General features: G+C 42.9%; 1 protein-coding gene and 1 long non-coding RNA gene across 5 annotated transcripts in view; one reads left to right on the top strand and one right to left on the bottom strand.

Annotated features, from left to right (window-relative positions):
- FBXW11 (F-box and WD repeat domain containing 11) overlaps positions 1 to 1,100 on the bottom strand; it is a 120,086-nt gene extending 118,986 nt beyond the window's left edge. For 3 of the 4 annotated variants that reach the window (XM_042946748.1, XM_042946729.1, XM_042946758.1), the window contains exon 1: positions 609 to 1,100. Coding sequence is in view for 2 of the 4 variants with exons in the window: in XM_042946729.1 (XP_042802663.1) it covers positions 609 to 653 (45 nt within the window). In the remaining 2 variants the exon portion in view is untranslated. The remainder of the gene's footprint in view (positions 1 to 608) is intronic. The other variant, XM_042946738.1, reaches the window with a different exon arrangement.
- Positions 1,101 to 1,138: 38 nt separating this feature from the next.
- LOC122224670 overlaps positions 1,139 to 19,761 on the top strand; it is a 58,882-nt gene continuing 40,259 nt past the window's right edge. The window contains exon 1 of the long non-coding RNA XR_006204880.1: positions 1,139 to 1,265. This is a non-coding gene — a long non-coding RNA (uncharacterized LOC122224670). The remainder of the gene's footprint in view (positions 1,266 to 19,761) is intronic.

The following is a 19,761-nucleotide window of genomic DNA, read 5'->3' as shown; positions in this document are numbered from 1 at the left end:
TGTCCGAGAAGCCGGACACCACAGGGGCCCGGGAAAGAGGCCCCTTATACGTCACATCTACAAACCCCGCAGCTCCCACCTCCACCCCTGTAGGGCCTATCCCGGCATCCACACAGCCCTACGCTGGGGAGAGGGTGCTGAGACCCCTACTAGGACGCGGAGACCGAGGCCCTGACCCATCTCCTCCTAACCCCCCTCCCACCACCATCTCACTCGGCCTGAGTGGGGCTAGCAAGAGCGGTGCAGGCCTGGGCCGGAGAAATAGAGAAAAAAATCCCCTTCTAAGAGAAGGAGAATGAGATGTTAGACCGAGTGTGCGCTAAGGCCACAGCAGAAGCGAGCGAGGGTCCTTCGAGAGACGGGCCCGGATATAGGACAGAGGAAGGAATGAGAACCGAGAAGCATGGAGGGGGCCGGGCCAGGTCCGGCCTGAGATCTCGAGGGATCTGGAGGAACCGCGCCGGCCCCGAGGCCAGGGAAGGCGGGGGGCCCAGGTCGGGGCCGCGGCGGCGGGGAAGGGCCGGAGCCGGCCTCGCGCCGGACGCTGAGGTGGGCAGGCCCGCCCGGGGCCGGTCGGACGGAAGAACGGTCCAGCGGGCCGCACTCACCATGAGCTCGATGGTCTTGTCCTCAATCACCGAGTCGGGCTCCATGGCGGCCCCGGCGGCCCCGCCTCGCTCTCCCCGCGCAGCAGCGAACGGCCCGGGCGGAGGAGGCGACGGCGGAGGCGGCAGAGGCGGAGGCGGCTATCGTACCCACTCTAGCTGCCAGCCCGCCCGGGCCGCCGGCAGCTCCGCCCTCCCCCTCGGCGAACGCAGTACGCCGATCGAGGACTACAGCTCCCAGCAGGCGCCGGGGAGCCCGCAGAGCGTTGTGGGAACGAGAAGCCAACACCAGGCTAATCTCTCTTGGCACCCCGAAGCTGAATTCTGAGCCGCAAGTAGCACTGGACTTTGAAAGTGGCACGTGCAAACCTAAAGAATGAAGGGCTCCTTCAAAACAGGGCCTCAGGAGCGCCACAACTACATGTCCCAGAAAGCCCTCGCGCGGATCCTCCTTCCGGCTAGTTTCTCCTGACTTCCTGGCAGCCCCAGGCGCTTCGGACCGGGACGGAAACTCCGAGGTAACTCTTCACTCGTCAGAAATTTTGCGTGTGGACCGATTTCCGCACATGCGCACTCGACGCCGCAGTGTCCACAAGACGCCTAGGTAGCGGGGAGGCTGGTGAGCGAGTCGCTGGTGATAGGGACAGATGTTGGAGACAGGTGGGTTCTAGGTGCGTTAAGAAGCCCTGGCGCCCAGGTGTGGGAGGGTGCCAGCCAGCGAAAGAAGCTCAGGCAAGGGAGGAGGCTCTGAGAGTATGGGCATCCCAGGAGTGAGAGGTTTGGAAATTTAATTGGGGAAAGTGGGTTTATGGAGATGAACAATTGGTGCTGTCTGTACGCACCACGAACTGGGAAGAGCAGAGAAATGAAAGGGAACCTGTGCATATTGGGCCCCTCTTTGTCATTCGTTCAGAAAGTACTTATTTTTTAAACTTCCAGCCTCTGCCGGGTACCAGTCTAGGCACTGGAAATCAGCTCCGAACGTTACAGAGAAGGATTCGGTTATCATGGAGTTTAATTCTAGTGGTGGGAAAACAGACATTAACCAAAAGAGTGGGCGCTAAGAAGGACCACAGCTGGAGACCTGGAGACTCCTAGTGAATTCTGCCTTCATCTCTGTGTGAACTTTGTCAGGTCTGTCAGTGGTCACTAACCAAAGACCACTAGGGACACGCTGATTGAACAAGTTGGGCTAATTACTGGTTGCAATGAAGGAGAATACCCACCATGAAAAATCTTAAGTGAGAGTTGTTAGGTGATTTGGGAGAGGGTGTAAGGAAGTGGGGCTTTACTCTGGATCAGATGCTGTCAGGAAATGGGGGTAATTCTATGATGGGGCATCTCAGTTGTTCCTAGAACACGGGAACACTAGATTGAGGTTGCAGCTGTAATTGGTAAAGAAGCAGAAACCCCTCATTAGCCAAGATGACGGATGTTTGGTCATTTTTTGTGGTTTGGACAATGTTCGTGTTTTATCTGCTTTCAAATGTAACTAAGGAGCGGTCTTGTCTTTGTCTTGATCTATCCATGGTCAGAGAATGGCCTCATCTGATGTTTACATTCTGCCAAACTATGTTCAACAGGAGAGCACAAGGTCTACCTAAGAGGGCTAGCTATCATCTAGTAGCATTACAACTAAATATCAGAAGCTGCTTTTCTCTTTCTCTAGTGTTTTGCATTCTCTGTACCTGTAAAGTGAGGGGGCTTGATGACCTAGAAATCTTTCTATTTCTAAGGATCAAGTTATTACAGTAATTTGTATGCATGCAGGGCACAGTGTAAGTTCCACACTGGTAGAGTTTGAAGTTTCACAGTCCTTTGGTGCTTTCCACCAAAGGAATTAAAAGCAGTAGGAAAAGAGAGCACAGAATTGGAAAGTTACTGCCACTAACTTGCTGTCTGAATTTAACTAGAACCCGTCCCCTGTCTAGGCATTGGGACATTCATTAGTAAAACAGGAGTTAGGATAAATGACCTCTGTTTCACTTACCTTTTTGTATCATAATAAACCACGCCCAAGACTTAGTAACTTTAAAAGCGGTGGTTTATTTTTACAATTCTGTGGGTCAACTGGACTCAGCTGGGCCCACATGGTATAAGCTGAGGTTACTCATAGAGACTGCAATCAGCTGGGAGCTCATCAAAATAGCTTCTCATCCTCTCAGGCATGTCTTCTCCACCTGGTGTCTTATCATTCACATTTCTGCATGGTGACTGGCTTCCAAGAAGATGAGCCCCAGTGAGCAAATGATTATCAAGCTTTTGGTTGCACCACGCTTGCTAATGTCCCGTTGGCCAAAGCGAGTCATAGAGCCAAACCCAGAGTGAATGTGGAAAGGGATTATGCAAGCCTGTTCACAAGCAATCATGGTTCACTGGGACTACCAGTGTAACACCCAACCAAGACCTCTGAGTTCCCAGTATTTGCCGCAGGACCTGGCACATAGGGTGAGGGTAGGAGTCACAAGCTGTATTCCCCAATATGTATGTTTATCCTACACCATATTTATCGTTTTAAAATTTGACATTTTCACAAAGTCTGAATTTCCATCTTATCTTGAAATATTAGAGAATCTGACTATATTGGATATACATGGCAACAATATGCAATGGTTAAGTAGCAACTAACTTCTTTATAGGAAGCATGTGCTCTATAGATTTCCACTGTCACCATTGCCCCCTGTTGTCTTCTGTCTGCAGGCTCCGCTCATTTAAATTGCACGCCTAACCCATAGAGATATTTGAGTTTGCAGCCCTTGGCGTTAGAACTATAATGGAGATAACTCAAGGTTTCTATCTTTTTATTAAAACCATATTCTACTGTAAGAGGAAAAAAATACTATTGGGTCAAATTCCAGGAGCTCAAGGAATTTAAAAAGTCTTATATTGATAGAAGCCTTACCCCAGCTATACGAGAGACAAGCTGAGCCAAGGCTTACCACTTTAGTCAAACAAGAACTCAGGTTCTCAGGTATTTTTATTGCTTCAGGCTTGAAGCCAGCTGGTGATTACATTTGGTCATCAATAAAGGCAGAAGGCCTTGAGGCATATTTCAGTTTTTCAGATAGCTCTGCTTTGGGGTTTACAAGACCTGCTAACAACAAAGTGGTCAGGTCCACAATCCCTTAACCAAAACCCTAAGGTCTGAAACGTATTCAGAATTCAAAATTGTTTAGATTGTACAAAGACAGTATGGTACGCGTGCAGTATATGTAATATAACCCACAGTTATCAATTAATAGCCTCTCAGTTCCAACTTCTTTTACATACTTTGAAACACAGGAGTGGGACCCTCTGAATGTTTCCCCTCTCCTCTGCCTGCTGGCACAACGTTCCTAGAGGAACACAAGCAGATGGAGGATCTTCTCTTCCTAATTCCAATATACTTTATTTTCCTTCTTGCTTTTGTGGTATACAGCAGCAAATGGTTTGCAGAACCATATCCAAACCAGCCCCCCAACACATATACACGGGTGGCTGGGACATTCATAGGGTGGCTTCCCAGTGAACTCAGTGACAGCCTCAGTGGGCAGTTTCCTGCTCACCAGCCCTAACCTGGAGCACTTCAGCAAATGTCACCATCCAATGGGTCATAATTAACCGTCTCGCCAGTAAGGTCTGAATCTCAGCCTAGCTGTGAGGGTGGAAGGCTCCTCCAAGTTTCTTCCTCAGGTACTCTGCATCAGCCCTAAAGGTAATGGTTGCTCCTTATGACTGCTGTTTCTCTATTTAGAGTTGTCTTTGCCCCTTAGTACTTGATGCCCTGTTCCTAGTTACTAGTTTTTTCTGCTTTTTGTTTCTTTTGTTTTTAGATTCCACGTATAAGTGAAATCATCTGGTACTTGGTTTTTTTCTCTGACTTCTTTCACTTAGCACAATACCCTCTAGGTCCATCCATCTGTCCCAAATCGCAAGATCTCACTCTTTTTTTGTGGCTGAATAATATCCCACTGTGTATGCATACCACGTCTTCTTTTAACATTCCTCAATCAATGGACTTGTAGGTTGCTTCCATATTTTGGCTTTGTAAATGCTACAGTAACATTGGGGTGTGTGTATCTTTTCAGGTTAGTATTTTCATTTTCCTTGGGTAAATGCCCAATAGTGGAGTACTAGATCATATGATATTTCTATTTTTAATTTTTTGAGGAACCTTAATACCGTTTTCCACACTGGCTGCACCAATTTACATTCCCATTAACAGTGAACAAGGGTTCCTTTTTCTCCACATACTCAGCAACACTTGTCATTTCTTCTTTTTGATACTAGTCATTCTGACAGGTGTTAAGATGAGATCTCATTGTGATGCTCCGTAGCTCAGGGGTTAGAGCCCTGGTCTCGTAAGATGATATCTCATTGTGGTTTTGACTTGCATTTCCCTGATGATTAATGATGTTGAGCGTCTTTTCATGGGTCTGTTGGCCATCTGTATGTCTTTGTGGATAAAATGTTCAGGTCATCTGCCCATTTTTTAATCGAACATTTTTGGTGTTGAGTTGCTTAAGTTATTTCTATATTTTGGATGTTAACCCCTTATTGGATACATCATTCACAAATATCTTCTATTCAGTAGGTTACCTTTTCATTTCGTTTTGCTATACAAAAGCTTTTTATTTTAGTGTAGTCCTAATATTGCATTTTTACTTTTGTTTCATTTGCCTGAGGGGGCATATCTAGACAAACGTTGTTAAGGCTGATGTCAAAGAAACTACTGCCTATATTTTCTTCTAGAAGTTTTATGGCTTCGGGTCTCACATCTAGGTCTTTAATCCATTTTGAGTTTATTTTTGTGTATGGTGTAAGAAAATGGTCCAGTTTCATTCTTTTGCATTTTTGAGAGAGAGAGAGAGAGGGAGAGCGCATGAGCAGGAGAGAGGAAGAGAGAGAGAGGGAGACAGAGAATTCCAAACTGTGCTGTTAGCACAGAGCCTGACACAGGGCTTAAACTTACAAACTAGGAGATCATGACCTGAGCAGAAATCAGGAGTCAGACATTTAACCTACTGAGCCACCCAGGTACCTCAATAATGTTTATTTTAAGCTGCTACATTTTGAGTTAATTTGTTACACAGCAATAGATAACTAATAGAGATGTAAAAGAGAGAGGGTATGCATGCTAATTCAAAGTATTGGACTCCCGTGAGTTCTCTTTTAATCAAGGCACCATAAACCCTTGGGAGGGTTTTATGTCTTTCCCTTTCTTATGAATACCTTTGAAGACCAAGAGTGGCATTTTAAAATGGTATATTTTCACCTGTGATGGGTTTTTTTGATTCAGATACATTACTATAGAGAGGGATGCTGCACTGAAATTTTTTTAAGTTTATTATTTTTTTTTATTAAGTAAACTCTATGCCCAACATGGGGCTCAAACTCACAACCCCAAGATCAGAGTCACATGCTCCACCAACTGAGCGAATCACATGCCCTTCCCTTTTTCAAATATTTTTATTTATTTTTATTTTTTTATTTTTTTTTTAAGTAATCTCTTCATCCAGCGTGGGGCTCAAACTCATGATCCCAAGATGAAGAGTCACATGCTCTACCGACTGAGCGCCATGCACCCTGCACTGAAATTTTGACTTAACTCATTTGCAACTAAAGTCAAAGAATGCAGTTCTTTTTGTTTGTTTGTTTGTTTGTTTAATCTGGAGAGTTTTTTTTTAAGTTTATTTATTTATTTATTTATTGAGTGAGAGAGAGAGAGAGAAAGCACGCATGGGGGAGAGGCAGAGAGAAGGGGAGAGAATCCCAAGCAGACCCTGTGATGTAGGCACAGAGTACAGCCTGGGGCTCAATCCCACAAACCAGGAGACTGAAACCAAGAGTTGGAAGTTGAACCTATTGAGACACTCAGGTGGCCCAAAGAATGCAGTTCTCTTAAGAGAAAATCTTGTGAAACTCTAGGAAACAGAACAGCAGTAAGAAGTAGTAAAGATAGCAGCCACCGGGCCGCCTGGGTGGCTCAGTTAAGTGTCTGACTTCGGCTCAGGTCATGATCTCACAGTTTGTGGTTCGAGCCCTGCGTCTGGCTCTGTGCTAACAGCTCAGAGCCTGGAGCCTGTTTCAGATTCTGTGTCTCCCTCTCTCTCTGCCCCTCTCCCACTCACACTCTGTCTGTCTGTCTCTCTGTTTCTCTCTCAAAAATAAGTAAACATTAAAAAAATTTTTTTGAAGATAGCAGCAGCCTGTTTATCCGTATGACTAGGCTCCATGCCTTATCCATCTATCTATAGAATTAAAAACAAGGTAGTTATCATAAACATACATATTAGCACATTTTTTTGAACTGAAAAACAAAGCTAGACTTTATCTGACAGTCTTTTTGGCTGACTGGTTTGGTAGTGTAGACTGGCTTTGTCAATAATAGATTTTAGATGAGTTATATCTTTAGTTTCACAATTTTTAGGAAAATACATTTAAAGCACGTAAATAGAAACATTTCACCAATTATTGACAGACATGTATGGAAATTAATATTTGTGCTTTCTCAACCCTTTTTAAACTTATCAGGTTATATAAGATACCTTCAAGTGAAAGAGTAAAGAAAGGTTGTATTAGAATAGAATAGACGATGCCACAGTAGCAAATTATCCCTCTATATCAGTCCAGTCAGTCAGAGAAGCAGAATCACTCAGTGGGTTAAGGGATTTTTTTTTTACAAGGAGTTGACCTTATATAATTGTTAAATCTAATTAAGCAGTCTCTGTAAGCCCATTGTCTTCACATTCAACACTGGATCTAAAGTCCATGGGGCAGGCAGTCAGGAAGGGAAGGAGGATATAAAATGGGGGAGAGCAAGCCTAAGCCAAACTGGAGCCCCATGAGGATAGACTGAAGCCTGTAAGTTCTTATTTCCTCTGACCTTGGTGGTGTAGCTGTCCTGCAGAGGCTGGAGCCCTTCGTCACATAGCTGACCGCACAATTGTGACCCCAGACTCAGAGAATCTAAAGAAGGCTGTAAGGGAACATGGAGTGACAGTGGACCCAGACACTCTTCACACCAAGGACGTAAGCGAGCAGACCGATGACAATGTGTATGGGCTACAAAATTACTTCAGTTTCACTTCTACTCTTCAAATCCCCCACAGGAACTACCTTGTGGCCCATGCTAATCAGAAACACAGTGGGACAAAATTCAGGGAAATGCCACTCAGCCTCACCAAGCAGAAATCTTACTAAGTTTCCACACCCTGGGAACATAATGCCTTAACACACATTTTTTGTTCATTCACAGTCCAAAGAGGTCAGCTAGCCTTCTATCTTACAGTTACACCATCTAGAATTCATGGTCTCCCATATTGTTGGGAGAGAGAGGACAGAGGAGAGGGTCACCAGCTGTAACTGCCTTATCTCAGAAGCACATCATTCTTGCTCACTGTTTATTGGTCAGCACCTAATCATATGGCCCTAAGAAGCTGCAAGAGAGGCTAAACAATGTACTCTCCCTGCACACCTAGAAAAAAGGAAATAAAGTAGATGGTGAGTACATAGGACTGTCTCTGCTATGCAGGTATAATTAATAATTATTTTGTAAATCTTGATAAAGACTTTTAGGTATGCTTTCCAGAAATTGAGACGGTGAATTTCTCTAGTGACTGTATAAAAAATGCTTTTACTAAGATGATTTCCAAAACTTTGCACTCAACAAAATTGATGGTTGAATTAAATTTTAATGATAATTTAAAATTTTGTGGGGTCCTCGGGTGGCTCAGTTAAGCATCTGACTTTGGCTCAAGTGGTGATCTCGCAGTTCTTGAGTCTGAGCCCCACATTGTGCTCGCTGCCATCAGCATAGAGCCCACTTTGGATCCTCAGATCCTCTGTCCTCCTCTCTTTGTCCCTCCCCGACTCATACTCTCTTTCTCTCAAAAATAAAAACAAAAATAATGATTGTGCTGACTGGTCACTATGTAATATTTGACACAATAACTTTGAAGGAATCCAAAGAAGTTGCATAACATTGCTATAAGACAATTTTCATTTTTACATAAACAAGCCTCTTAAGTACTAACATCTATAAAAATTTGACCTAAAAATAAATTTGAGTAGTACCTGGCTGGTTCAGTAGGTTAAGCATCTGACTTTTGATTTCAGTTCAGGTCATCATCTCATGAATCATGAGATCATGCCCTGCGTTGGGCTCCATAGTAACAGCCCAGAGCCTGCTTGGGATTCTCTCTCCCCCTCTCTCTCTGCCCCTCCCTGCTCACACACTGTCTCTCTCTCAAAGTAAATAAAAATAAACTAAACAAACAAAAATTTGATGCTGAATCCTCTCATTCTAGCAGTGAGTAATATTCATGCATGGATATGCAAACTATTTAAATTATTGGTTGATTTAAAGAAGTAGTTCTAATAAAATTATGTTTAATTGTTGTTTATCAAAATGTTAATGTACTGGGGCGCCTCGGTGGCTCGGTCGGTTGAGCGTCCAACTTCGGCTCAGGTCATGATCTCACGGTCCGTGGGTTCGAGCTCCGCGTCGGGCTCTGTGCTGACAGCTCAGAGCCTGGAGCCTGCTTCAGATCCTGTGTCTCCCTCTCTCTGTGACCCTCCCCCGTTCATGCTCTGTCTCTCTCTGTCTCAAAAATAAATAAACGTTAAAAAAAAAAATTTTTTTTCAAAATGTTAATGTACTGTTTGACCACTTGCATTTAATAACAATTACAATGATTATTTTTTAAGTTTATTTATTTAGAGAGAGAGTGCGCGCATGTGCGAGCACAAGCAGGAAGGGGCAGAGAGAGAGGTAGAGAGAGAATCCCAAGCAGGCTCCACACCAGCAGTGCAGAGCCCGATGTGGGGCTCACTCTCACGAGTCATGAGATCATGACCTGAGCCAAAACCAAGAGTCAGGGACTTAACTGACTCAGCCACCCAGGTGACCCTACAATGATAATATAAATGCAGAAAGCTTTTTTTTTTTTTTTTTTACCAACATTCCAAGCCTGTAATCACCAAAAATGAAAACTATAACATACAGAAGAGACGTAGGATAAGGTGAGCATTAAGACTTTCAAGCATAAAACTTGGGGGCGGGGGGGGGGGGGGAGGGGAATGGAATGGAGATAAGAATTCAAGGAACAAAAAAAAAAGATATAAAATTTCCACCTATTGAAAAACAGCTTGTTCATGTATATTTTAAAAGGATTATGGTATGAAATTACTATATATTTAAATTTCACTGAGAAGAGTAACAGAACAGCTTTGTTTTTAAATGTCAATATTTACAATACACTGAAAACCATATTCTTCTCGACTCTTTAAATTTATGCTGAAAAAATTTAGATATTTTAAGAAATGAGTAATTCTATAATGTTTCAAACTTTACAAGAGGAAAAAAAAGTCAACGATGCTCTAGATCATTTTGGTGAATGCAGAAAGGGTCTTGGCTTCCTGAGTGCCAGACTCAAGTCTAGGATCTTGAACAAGACTATACATGTGCCAAGAAGTCTTTGATGTAGATGTGAGAGAGTTGGATTTAGAAAATATTTCCCCTCAATAATAGCCACGACATACCGGTTAAAACCAGGTAGGCAGTCTGTGTGTCCCACTCCTCACTCCTGAGTAGCAACATGGCAGGCACGTAGCACGGAAGGCTCTTCCCAGTGTAACTCCAATACACCCTTCCAAATTCATTTCTCACTATGCTTTCCTCCACTTCCTGTTCTGGCTCCTCATTTTTCCCAGAACAGGCCATCAACCCTCATAACTTCATGTCTTCATGTTTGCAGGTCCCTCTTTCTGGCAGTTCTCCCATCTTGGAGAGGATGAGGTGGGTGCTTGCAAGCAGAGTCCAAAATGAGGGGCAATGAGAGGTAGGGCAGTGCATTATTCAGCAATTTAGTGTGAACTTTTTTTGCCAGAGCCTACCCCAGGCCCTTCTATAGGCCCTGAGCAACTTGGAGGGTTCCAAGGATTAAGAAATTTATCCCAAGGAGTATCCTAAGTTCTGAGGAAACCAGCTGGCAGAGAACAGGTAAAGAGGAATGAAGTTATGTAGGGATTTCCTAATGAACCAGATTCTAGCTGCTAGAACACAGAAGTTATAAGACTGAGGTTTCCAGCATTAATCCCAATGAGTTTTTTGCTTGTGTATTCAGGTGCGTCTCCTGTTGATGGTCTTATTCTCTTCCCTCCCACCTGAATGGGAGTGTTGTATGCCTGCTTCTCCCTTTTTTTTTTTTTTTTTTTTTTTTTTTTTTTTTTCCTCTCTGCTGGAGGAGCTTTGTAACCAGTAGCGGCTCAGAATTACCAAACTTGAAGGAAAGTGTATGCACAAGGAGCCTTATCTATGTAACAAGATGTGAAAATGGGACGCTTTCAGTCTGGAGTTTCAGCTGTGGCCTCAAACCTGAAAATAATAGGTGCCATTTTAATGCAGAGTCTTAGATGAAGTTTGGAAGGCCTATGAAGGAGGTTGTCCAAAAACCAGTTCTGCCAGCTTAATCAGCCCATCCCCCTACTTTGAGGGTGTACTGGAGAGATTTGGAGACTGATCAGCTAAGACAGAAGAGCATTTATAGAATTCTTCCCTCCTAGTACTGCCCAAGTGCACCGCAGGGGGCCTTCAGGGACCACTCAGATACAGAAGTGTGTCCCCTAGAGTTCGGAAACATGGGCACTGGGTCCTCATTCTTGTCTGCAAAAGTGAATATGTGGGCAGTCCAAAGGCTGAGTGGCAGCCCTCTTTTCACAGAGAGAAAATACCCGTTTCTGGAAAGGCCTGCACTTCCAAAATTCTGAGGGGCAAACATGCATGCTTGTGGGGGCGAGCCAGGGATTCCACAAAAAGATTGTCTTAAGACGGTTGCTGACTGGAGTGCCTGGGTGGCTCAGTCAGTTAAGCGCCTTGACTCCTGATTTCGGCTCAGGTCATGATCTCACAGTTCATGATTTCGAGCCCCATATTGGGCTCTGTGCTGACAGCACAGAGCCTGCTTGAGATTCTCTCTCTCTCTCTCTCTCTCTCTCTCTCTCTCTCTCTGCCCCTTCCCCGCTCACTCTCTATCTCTCAAAATAAAAATAAACTTTAAAAAAAAAGAAAAAAGAAATGGATGCTGACCAAGAGAGCCATCTGGAGGGGGAAGGTGATTCCTACAGTTGTACCCTATGAGGGGTGCAACATAAGAAGGAAGAGATTAAGAGGGGAGGAAGTTTTGGGGCATCTAGCCAGAGGAGGTAACTCTTATCTGGGAATAACAGGAACCCCAAAAAGTGCCCCTTGAGAAAAGATACCAGCCTTTGACATGAAATATTTAGGAGATACAGGTGCCGGATTGTAACTGGGCAAGTCAAGGTGTTTTCTCCCTTGCCTCAGGTTGGGCTCCCCAGGATAGTCCTCAAGAAGTATCCTGAGATGATACTGGACAAGGGCTTTATGAAGAAGTACTCCCAGGAGGACACCTGGGTGGCTCAGTTGGTTAAGCATCCAACTTTGGCTCAGGTCATGATCTCGGGGTTCATGAGTTTGAGCCCCATGCCAGGCTCTAGGCTGACAGCTCAGAGCCTGGAGCCTGTTTCGGATTCTGTGTTTCCCTCTCTCCCTACCCCTCCCCAGCTTGTTCTCTGTCTCTTTCTCACAAAAAAATAAAAAACAATTAAAAAATTACAAAAAAAAAAAAGTACTTCTGGGAGAAACCTGTTACGGAATGGGGAACCAAGAAAGGGCTCTGAGGCACTCTGAGGCAGAGTTCAGTAAAGTAGGGTTTGGGCCTCAGGCTGATCCTGCATGATGCTCCGGGATATAAGTGACTCCCCAGGGTTGGTCCTAACTTGAGCCTGAGCTTTCCTAATCCTGGATCAGTCAGTCAGCTTCCAGGCACTTCTGGCTCTCTATGCTTTGGGCAAAGCAGCAGCAATAGGAGGGCCATCCTTGAAAAACAGTACATTTGATCCTTGAGCAATTTGGCAGTTAGGAGTGCCAACCCCCTGTGCACTTGAAAACCCACATATAACTTTAGACTCCCCGAAAACTTAACTTACAGCCTACTATTGACTAAAAGCCTTACCAAAAACATAAACAGTCAATAGTATTTTGCATATTATACGTATTATATGCTATATTCTTAAAATACAGTAAGCTAGAGAAAAGATAACGTTAGGAAAATCATAAGGAAGAGAAAATACATTTATAGTACTATGCTGTTTCAGAAAAAAAACCTGCATATAATTTAAGTGGATCCATGTAGTTTGAACCCATGTTTTTCTGTACATGTTCTAGGTGCCCATCACCCTTGACGGTAACACTTCTGTTCTAGGTGGCTTGCCTTTAAAGGTGTCCTAGATCTTCATCCCTGAGAGGTCTGAGGCCATGGATACTTTTATCAAGCTGGGAGTGCTGTCATTGACTATTCAATGGGGCAGGGGCATTGGGGGATGCCTTTGTGGCAGGGGATGGGGGGCTTTCACTGACCTGGTAGCACAAGGGCTCACTGAGCTAGTGCCACAAAGGGAGCATGCATGGTCTGCAGTTCCCAGCCTCACTCCTAGGGGAGTTGTACAAAGTCCTGTTCTAGCTCTTCATCATAATGATGTATTGCATGGCGTCTTCTGTTTCCATTTCTGTCTTATTTGCCTTCTGTAGTCTCAGTGTATCAATATTAGCTTCCCGTGGCTTTCACAACAAATTGCCACAAACTTGATGGCTTTGAACAACAGAAATTTATGCTTTCACAGTTGCAGAGGCCAGAAGTCTGAAATTAAGGTATGGGCAGGACCATACTCCCTCAAAGTCTCTAAAAAAGATTCCTTCCTTTCCTCATCTTTTCTTTTTCTTCCATGTTTTAATTATGGTAAAATATGCATAACTTAAATTTATCATTTGACACATTTTTAAGTGTACAGGTCAGTGGCATCAAGTGCATCCATGTTGTTGTGCAGCTGTCACCACTGTCCATCTCTGAACTTCGTAACGTTTTCCCAGACTACATACCCATTAAACAATAGCCCCCCATTCCACCTCCCCCCAGACACCATTCTACTTTCTAGCCCCATGAATTTGACTACTCAAGGTGCCTCATGAAATGGAATCATCTAGTATTTGTTCTTTTGCAACTGGCTCATTCCACTTAGCATAGTATCTGTAAGGTTCACCTATGTCATAACATGTGTTAGAAATCCTCCTTTTTTAAGGCCAAGTAATATTCTATTGTGTGTATATGCCACATTTTGTTTATCTATATGCCTCTACTGATTGACACTTGGGCTGCTTCCACTGTCTGGCTGTCGTGAATAATGTAGCTATGCACATGGCTGTACAAATATGTCATCAAGTCCCTGCTTTGGGAAATTCCTTTGGGTATAGACTCAGAAGTGGAATTTCTGGATCACATGGCAATTTTATTTTTAATTTTTTTGAGGAACTGTGGTACTGTTTTCCACAGCAGCTGTACCATTTTACATTCCCACCAGCAAACGCCCAAGTGTTCTCATTTCTCCACATCCTTGCCAACACCTGCTATTTTCTGGTTTTTTTTCTTTTTTGTTTTGTTATTGTTTGTTTTGTTTTGTTTTTGATAAGAGCCATCATAACATGTGTGAAGTGTTATGTCATTGTGATTTCAATTTGCATTTCCCTTATAATGGAAGATGTTGAGCATCTTTTTGTATATTTGTTGGCTATTTGTTTATCTTCTTTGGGGGAATGTCTAGTCAAGTCCTTTACCCATTTTTGAATCCACTTGTTTTTTTGGCTTTTTGTTGTGTTATAGGAATTTGTTACACATTCTGGATACTAATTTCTTAAAAGGTATATGATTTGCAAATATTTTCTTCCATTCCCTTTTTATTCTGTTGATAGTTTTCCTCAATGCATAAAAGATAAATTTTGATGTATTTGATTTTTTGTTGTTGTTGACTATGCTTTTGGTGTCATATCCCAGAAATGTTTGCCAAATCCAAAGTCATGAAGTTTTTCCTGTTTTCTTCTAAGAATTTTATACTTTTAGCTCTTATTTTTAAGTCTTTGGTCCACTTTGAGTTCACTTTTGTGTATAATGTAAGGAAAGGGTTCACCTTCACTCTTTTGCTGTTCTTACCTCTTCAAGCATCTGGTGCTTCCTTGTGTTCCTTGTCTTGTGGCATCACCACTCCAGTTCTGTCCTGGTGCTCACAAGGCCTTTTTCTCTTTCTCTCTGTGTTTCTCTTCTATGTCTGTATCTTATAAGGAACCCATTATTGGCCCACCTTAACCCATGATGATCTTAAGATCCTTAATTGCATCTACAAAAACGCTTATTCCAAATAAGGTCACATGCTGACATTCTGGGTAGAAATATTGGTGGAGGACCACTATTCCTCCTACTATAACGTCCACTCTAATCTCCTTTGCCACAAGCAATTTTATTACCGATCCTTTTGTTTCCCTTCCTTAGAACAATCTTTATCATCCTCTGCCACATCCTACTTAAAACATTCCACTCAACCCAATAGTACCACGTCCTGATCTATTGACTTTTTTAGCTATAACCCTTAGTTTTTTAGTGGTTGCTCTAAGGATTGCAATATACCTCTTTAACTTTTTACAGCCTACATAGAGTTAATATTTTAACACTTCACCTAAAATATAGAAAACTTGGAACTATATATGGATCCATTTATCCCTTCCCATCTTTTATACCATAAATGTCTTATGTGTTACATCTACATACATTACAAACCTTACAAGACAAAATGATACATTAAGCTTTAATTTTTTTGATGTATTTCTTTTATTTTTTTTTTTGTTTATACATTTTATGGGAGTTTTTACTTTTACTTTTTTTTTCATTTTATTTACTTGAGAGAGAGAGAGACCGAGTGCAAGCATGAGCTGAGGAGAGGGGCAAAGGGAGGGAGAGGGAGAGAGAGAGAAAGAGAGAGAGAATGAATCCCAAGCAGGCTCCATGCTCAGCACAGAGCCCAACATGGGGCTTGATACCATGACTCTGGGACCATAACCTGAGCCAAAATCAAGAGTCAGATGCTCAAATGACTGAACCACCCAGACACCTCCAACTTTTGACACTTTACTCATAATGGGTCTTGGTATGGGTCCCTTTGGGTTCATCTTCTTTGGAACTCTTTGGGCTTTCTTGATCTTGATGTCTGTTTCATTCCCCAGATTAGGGAAATTTTCTGCCATTATTTCTTTAAATAAATTTTCTGCCTCCTTTTCTCTTCTGCTTCTGAAACACCTAAATGTGGGTGTGTTGGGCTATCTTTACTTTTTCTCTTTTTTTCATTTTTGCTGCTCTGGTTGAATGAGTTCCAGGACCCGATCTTCCAGTTCACTGATCCTCTCTTCTGCTTCAGCTAGTCTGTTTTTGAACCTTTCTATTGTATTTTTCATTTCAGTTATTGTATTCTTCAGCTCTGTGACTTCCTTTTGGGTACCTTCTTATATTTTCTCTTTATTGAGATTCTTACTTTGTTCATCCATTCTTCTGCTGAGATTGATGAGCATCTTTATGACCATTATTTTCAACTCTTTGTCAGGTAAAGCACTTAACTCTGTTTCATGAACATCATTTTTTGAAGTTTTACCTTTTTTGTTTGTTTGTTTTGGAATATATTCATCTCTATGCCTTTATTTTTCTTGATTCTGTGTTGGTTTGTATGTATTACATAAAACAGCCACATCTCCCAGTCTTCAGGAAGGGCCTCATGTAGATTAAGCTTATTATTTAACCTTGCCCTAGCTCTTGGTTGTTTCTCAAACCTTTATGATTGTCCAAGCAACCTACTTTATTTTTAGTGGCTCTCGGTAGCTGAGAGTAGCTTGTCAGTGTCAATATCAGTTAACACCTAGATTCAGACTGATGGAAAGTGAGACTCATGGGCAGCAGCTTTTAAAGTATGCAAATAATTATAGTCCTATAGGACTGCAAGCATAAGCTTCACTGGCCACAGAGCCATATGATCTAGAGATGCCCCCTGAGCAGCAGCTGCAAGACTCAGGCTTCTAGGTGAGTGTACAGCTCTTTTCTGGGAGATACTGGCAACCTATAACAAAGCAGAGGCAGAGTGCCGAGATAGTGTCCACTGGCCTCCATCCCTGGAGAGTACCTCAGTGGGTCCCTACATGTGTGCTGAACCTGAAGCCTGTCTCTCAGTCTGAAACTCCAGGACAAGCAAATAGGTCTTGTTCACAGAGACTGGGGGTATGTTTCATTCTGCTGTCTGCACTGTGCCCTGGGGATAGTAGACATCCAAGAACTATCTCTGATTGTTGCAGACACATGGGACCCAAGGAACACAAGCCCTTCTGCCCACCAGATCCAAGGGATCAAGGGGCATTGGGCAGTAGCCTCAAAAAGCAGGCACTGGGCATAATAACCAGGGCACCAGATGCATGTACGAGCTCCCTTCTGGGAGACATTGACCTCTAGAGAGTGGCAGAGGAAAGCATGAAGACAGCACCTGCCCTCCAAGGTCTCTGGAGAGGATGACAGTCAGCTCTTAGGTGTGTGTGTGTAATTAGAAGCCTGCCCCTCAGGCATAGCTCTAAACGTAAGATAATAGGCCTCTTTCACTGAGAGATTGGACGTCTTAGTCTGTTGCCTCTTTACCGTGTCCTTGGGGTGGTAGCTGGTTAAGAACTATTTTTTTGTTGTTGTTGTTTTTAGTAGACTCTATACCCAATGTGGAGCTCAAACTCACAACCCTGAGATCAGGAGTCACAAACCTCTACCTCCTGAGCCAGCCAAGCACTCCAGGAGCTCTTTTTTTATTTGTTACAGACCTGTGGGACCCACAAGTGTAAGTCCCATTGACTACCAGGGCCAAGCAACCTAGGGGTGTCCCCTGGGCAACAGGTGCAAAAATCAGGGTGCCAAATGAGGGTCCAAAGCCCCCTTCCAGGAGATACCTGTGCACTCAAGCAAGGCAGAGAGCATAAGAATGGTGCCTACTGGCCTCCATCTTGGGGCAGTATTTTAGTAGACTCCTGGATGTGTGTCACATTAGGCTAATGCTTTAAGATAAGCAAATAAGTCTCTTTCACTGAAAGCCCTGGGAGCTTTTCAGTTGATTACCTCTGCACTGGTCTTTGAGGTTGGGTGAGTCTGTGCACATGTCCCTTTAAGAGTTGTTCCTCAGTTCTTTATAGCCTTGTGGTTCTCATGGACTCAAGCCCCGTTAGCATTTATGTATGTATGTATGTATGTATTCAGAGACAGAGACAGTGCAAGTGGGGAAGGGGCAGAGAGAGAATCCCAAGCAGGCTCTGCACTGACAGTGCAGGGCCTCAAACTCACAAAACTACATCATCATGACCTGAGCCAAAACCAAGAGTCAGATGCTCAACCGACTGAGCCACCCAGGCACTCCCCCATTAGCTTTTAAAGATAGATGTTTGGGGACTCATCTCTCAGGTGCATGTCTTAAAAGTTGGGGTACAAGAGGTGGAATTCAAACCATTCACTCCTCAGTGAAAAGCTTGGGGTTTTGCGTTCCCTTCTGATTATGAGCCACCACACTAACGGTAGGCTTCATGGGGAGATTGTCTCTCACTTTCTTCTATCTTTTATGTGAGTTTTTTCTGTTGCACCCAATGTGTAAGCATCATTCAGCTGGTTTGGGTGTTTTTTGTTTTGTTTTGTTTTTGTTTATCAGAGGAAATTGTTCCATCTGTACTCATAGGTTCAGTGAGTCTATGGAAGGAAGTGAGTTCAGGATCCTCATACATCGTCACCTTGGACTGGAACAGATACATCTTTTGGAGGACCACAATTCAACCCTCTCCATCTGTCTTCTCGCCTCCATTCTAAGTCAGTAGTCAATTCAAGTTGTTCTCCAGTATGTAATTTGCCATTTTTCTTTGGTGCTTTCAAGATTTCCTTTTTTTTTTTTTTTAATTATTTTTTTTAATCTTTATTTTTGAGAGAGAGACAGAGTGTGAGCAGGGGAGGAGCAGAGAGAGAGGGAGACACAGAATCTGAAGCAGGCTTCAGGCCCTGAGCTGTCAGCACAGAGCCCAACATGGGACTCAAACTCACAAACCGTGAGATCATGACCTGAGCCGAAGTTGGATGCTCAACCAACTGAGTCACCCAGGCACCCCAAGATTTCCTTTTTATTTTTGGTTTCAGCAGTTTCATTATGATGTCCCTGAGTATGGGTTTCTTCATATTTTTCCTACTTAAGATCTGCTGACCATGAATTTATCAATTTTTATGTCTTTCACTAGATTTGGGGCAATGCCAGTCATTTCTACAAATATTTTTCTGTGCTGTCTCTACCTCCTCCTTCTTGATATTATCCTATAGGTCACTGAGTCTCTGTTCATTTTTTTACCCATTTTTTTCTCTCTTCTGTAGATTGAGTAATTTCTTTTACTAACTCTTTATCACCTCCACTGTGCTGGTAATCCTATCTAGTGAATTTTTTGTTTTGGATATTGTTTTTTTCAATTCTAGAATTTATATACATATATATATTTAATGTTTCTTTATTTATTTTGAGAGAGAGACAGCGTGAGTAGAGGAGGGACAGAGAGAGAGACACACACAGAATCCTAAGCAGGTTCTGGGCTCTGAGCTGTTAGCACAGAGCCCAACATGGGGCTTGAATCCCCGAATCATGAGATCATGACATGAGCTGGTCAGACAATTAACCAGCTGAGCCACCCAGGCTCCCCTTTATCTTTTTTTTTTTTTTTTTTAACACATATAGCTTCTGTTTTTCTGCTATGATCTCCTTTTCATTTATTGCAAATCAATTTTCCTTGATACCACTGAGTGTAGTTATAATAAACTCTTTAAAATCCTTGTCTAAATTTCAACATCTGAGTCTTCTCAAAATTGGTTCCATGGGCTATCTTCTCTCTGGAGAGCAGGTTTCATTTTCCTGTTTCTTCATAAAGTAATTTTGTACAGTATCCTGGGTGTTCTGAAGGTCATGCTGTAGAAACTGGATTCTGTTGTATTTCTCTGAAGAGTGGTTTTGTTTTCATTGTTGTTTCTAAACAGGCAGTTAACTTGGTGGTTTTCAAACTGTAAAGTCTGTCTCCTGGGCATGAGCTCAAATCTCAGTTCATTTCTTTTATTTTTAAGCTGGGCTGCTTGCAGTTGGTCCTGTGTGTGCATAGTTCAGGAATGAACTAGAGTTTAGGCATTGTTTATACACACAATCTGGAGCTTCTTGTCTCTCTCTCTGCTTTCTGGGATACCCC

Source organism: Panthera leo, chromosome A1 (genome assembly GCF_018350215.1).
Source record: "Panthera leo isolate Ple1 chromosome A1, P.leo_Ple1_pat1.1, whole genome shotgun sequence".
Classification (NCBI taxonomy): domain Eukaryota; kingdom Metazoa; phylum Chordata; class Mammalia; order Carnivora; family Felidae; genus Panthera; species Panthera leo.
The sequence above is the reverse complement of the archived record's forward strand: the minus strand, read 5'-3'. Positions and strand labels throughout refer to the sequence as shown.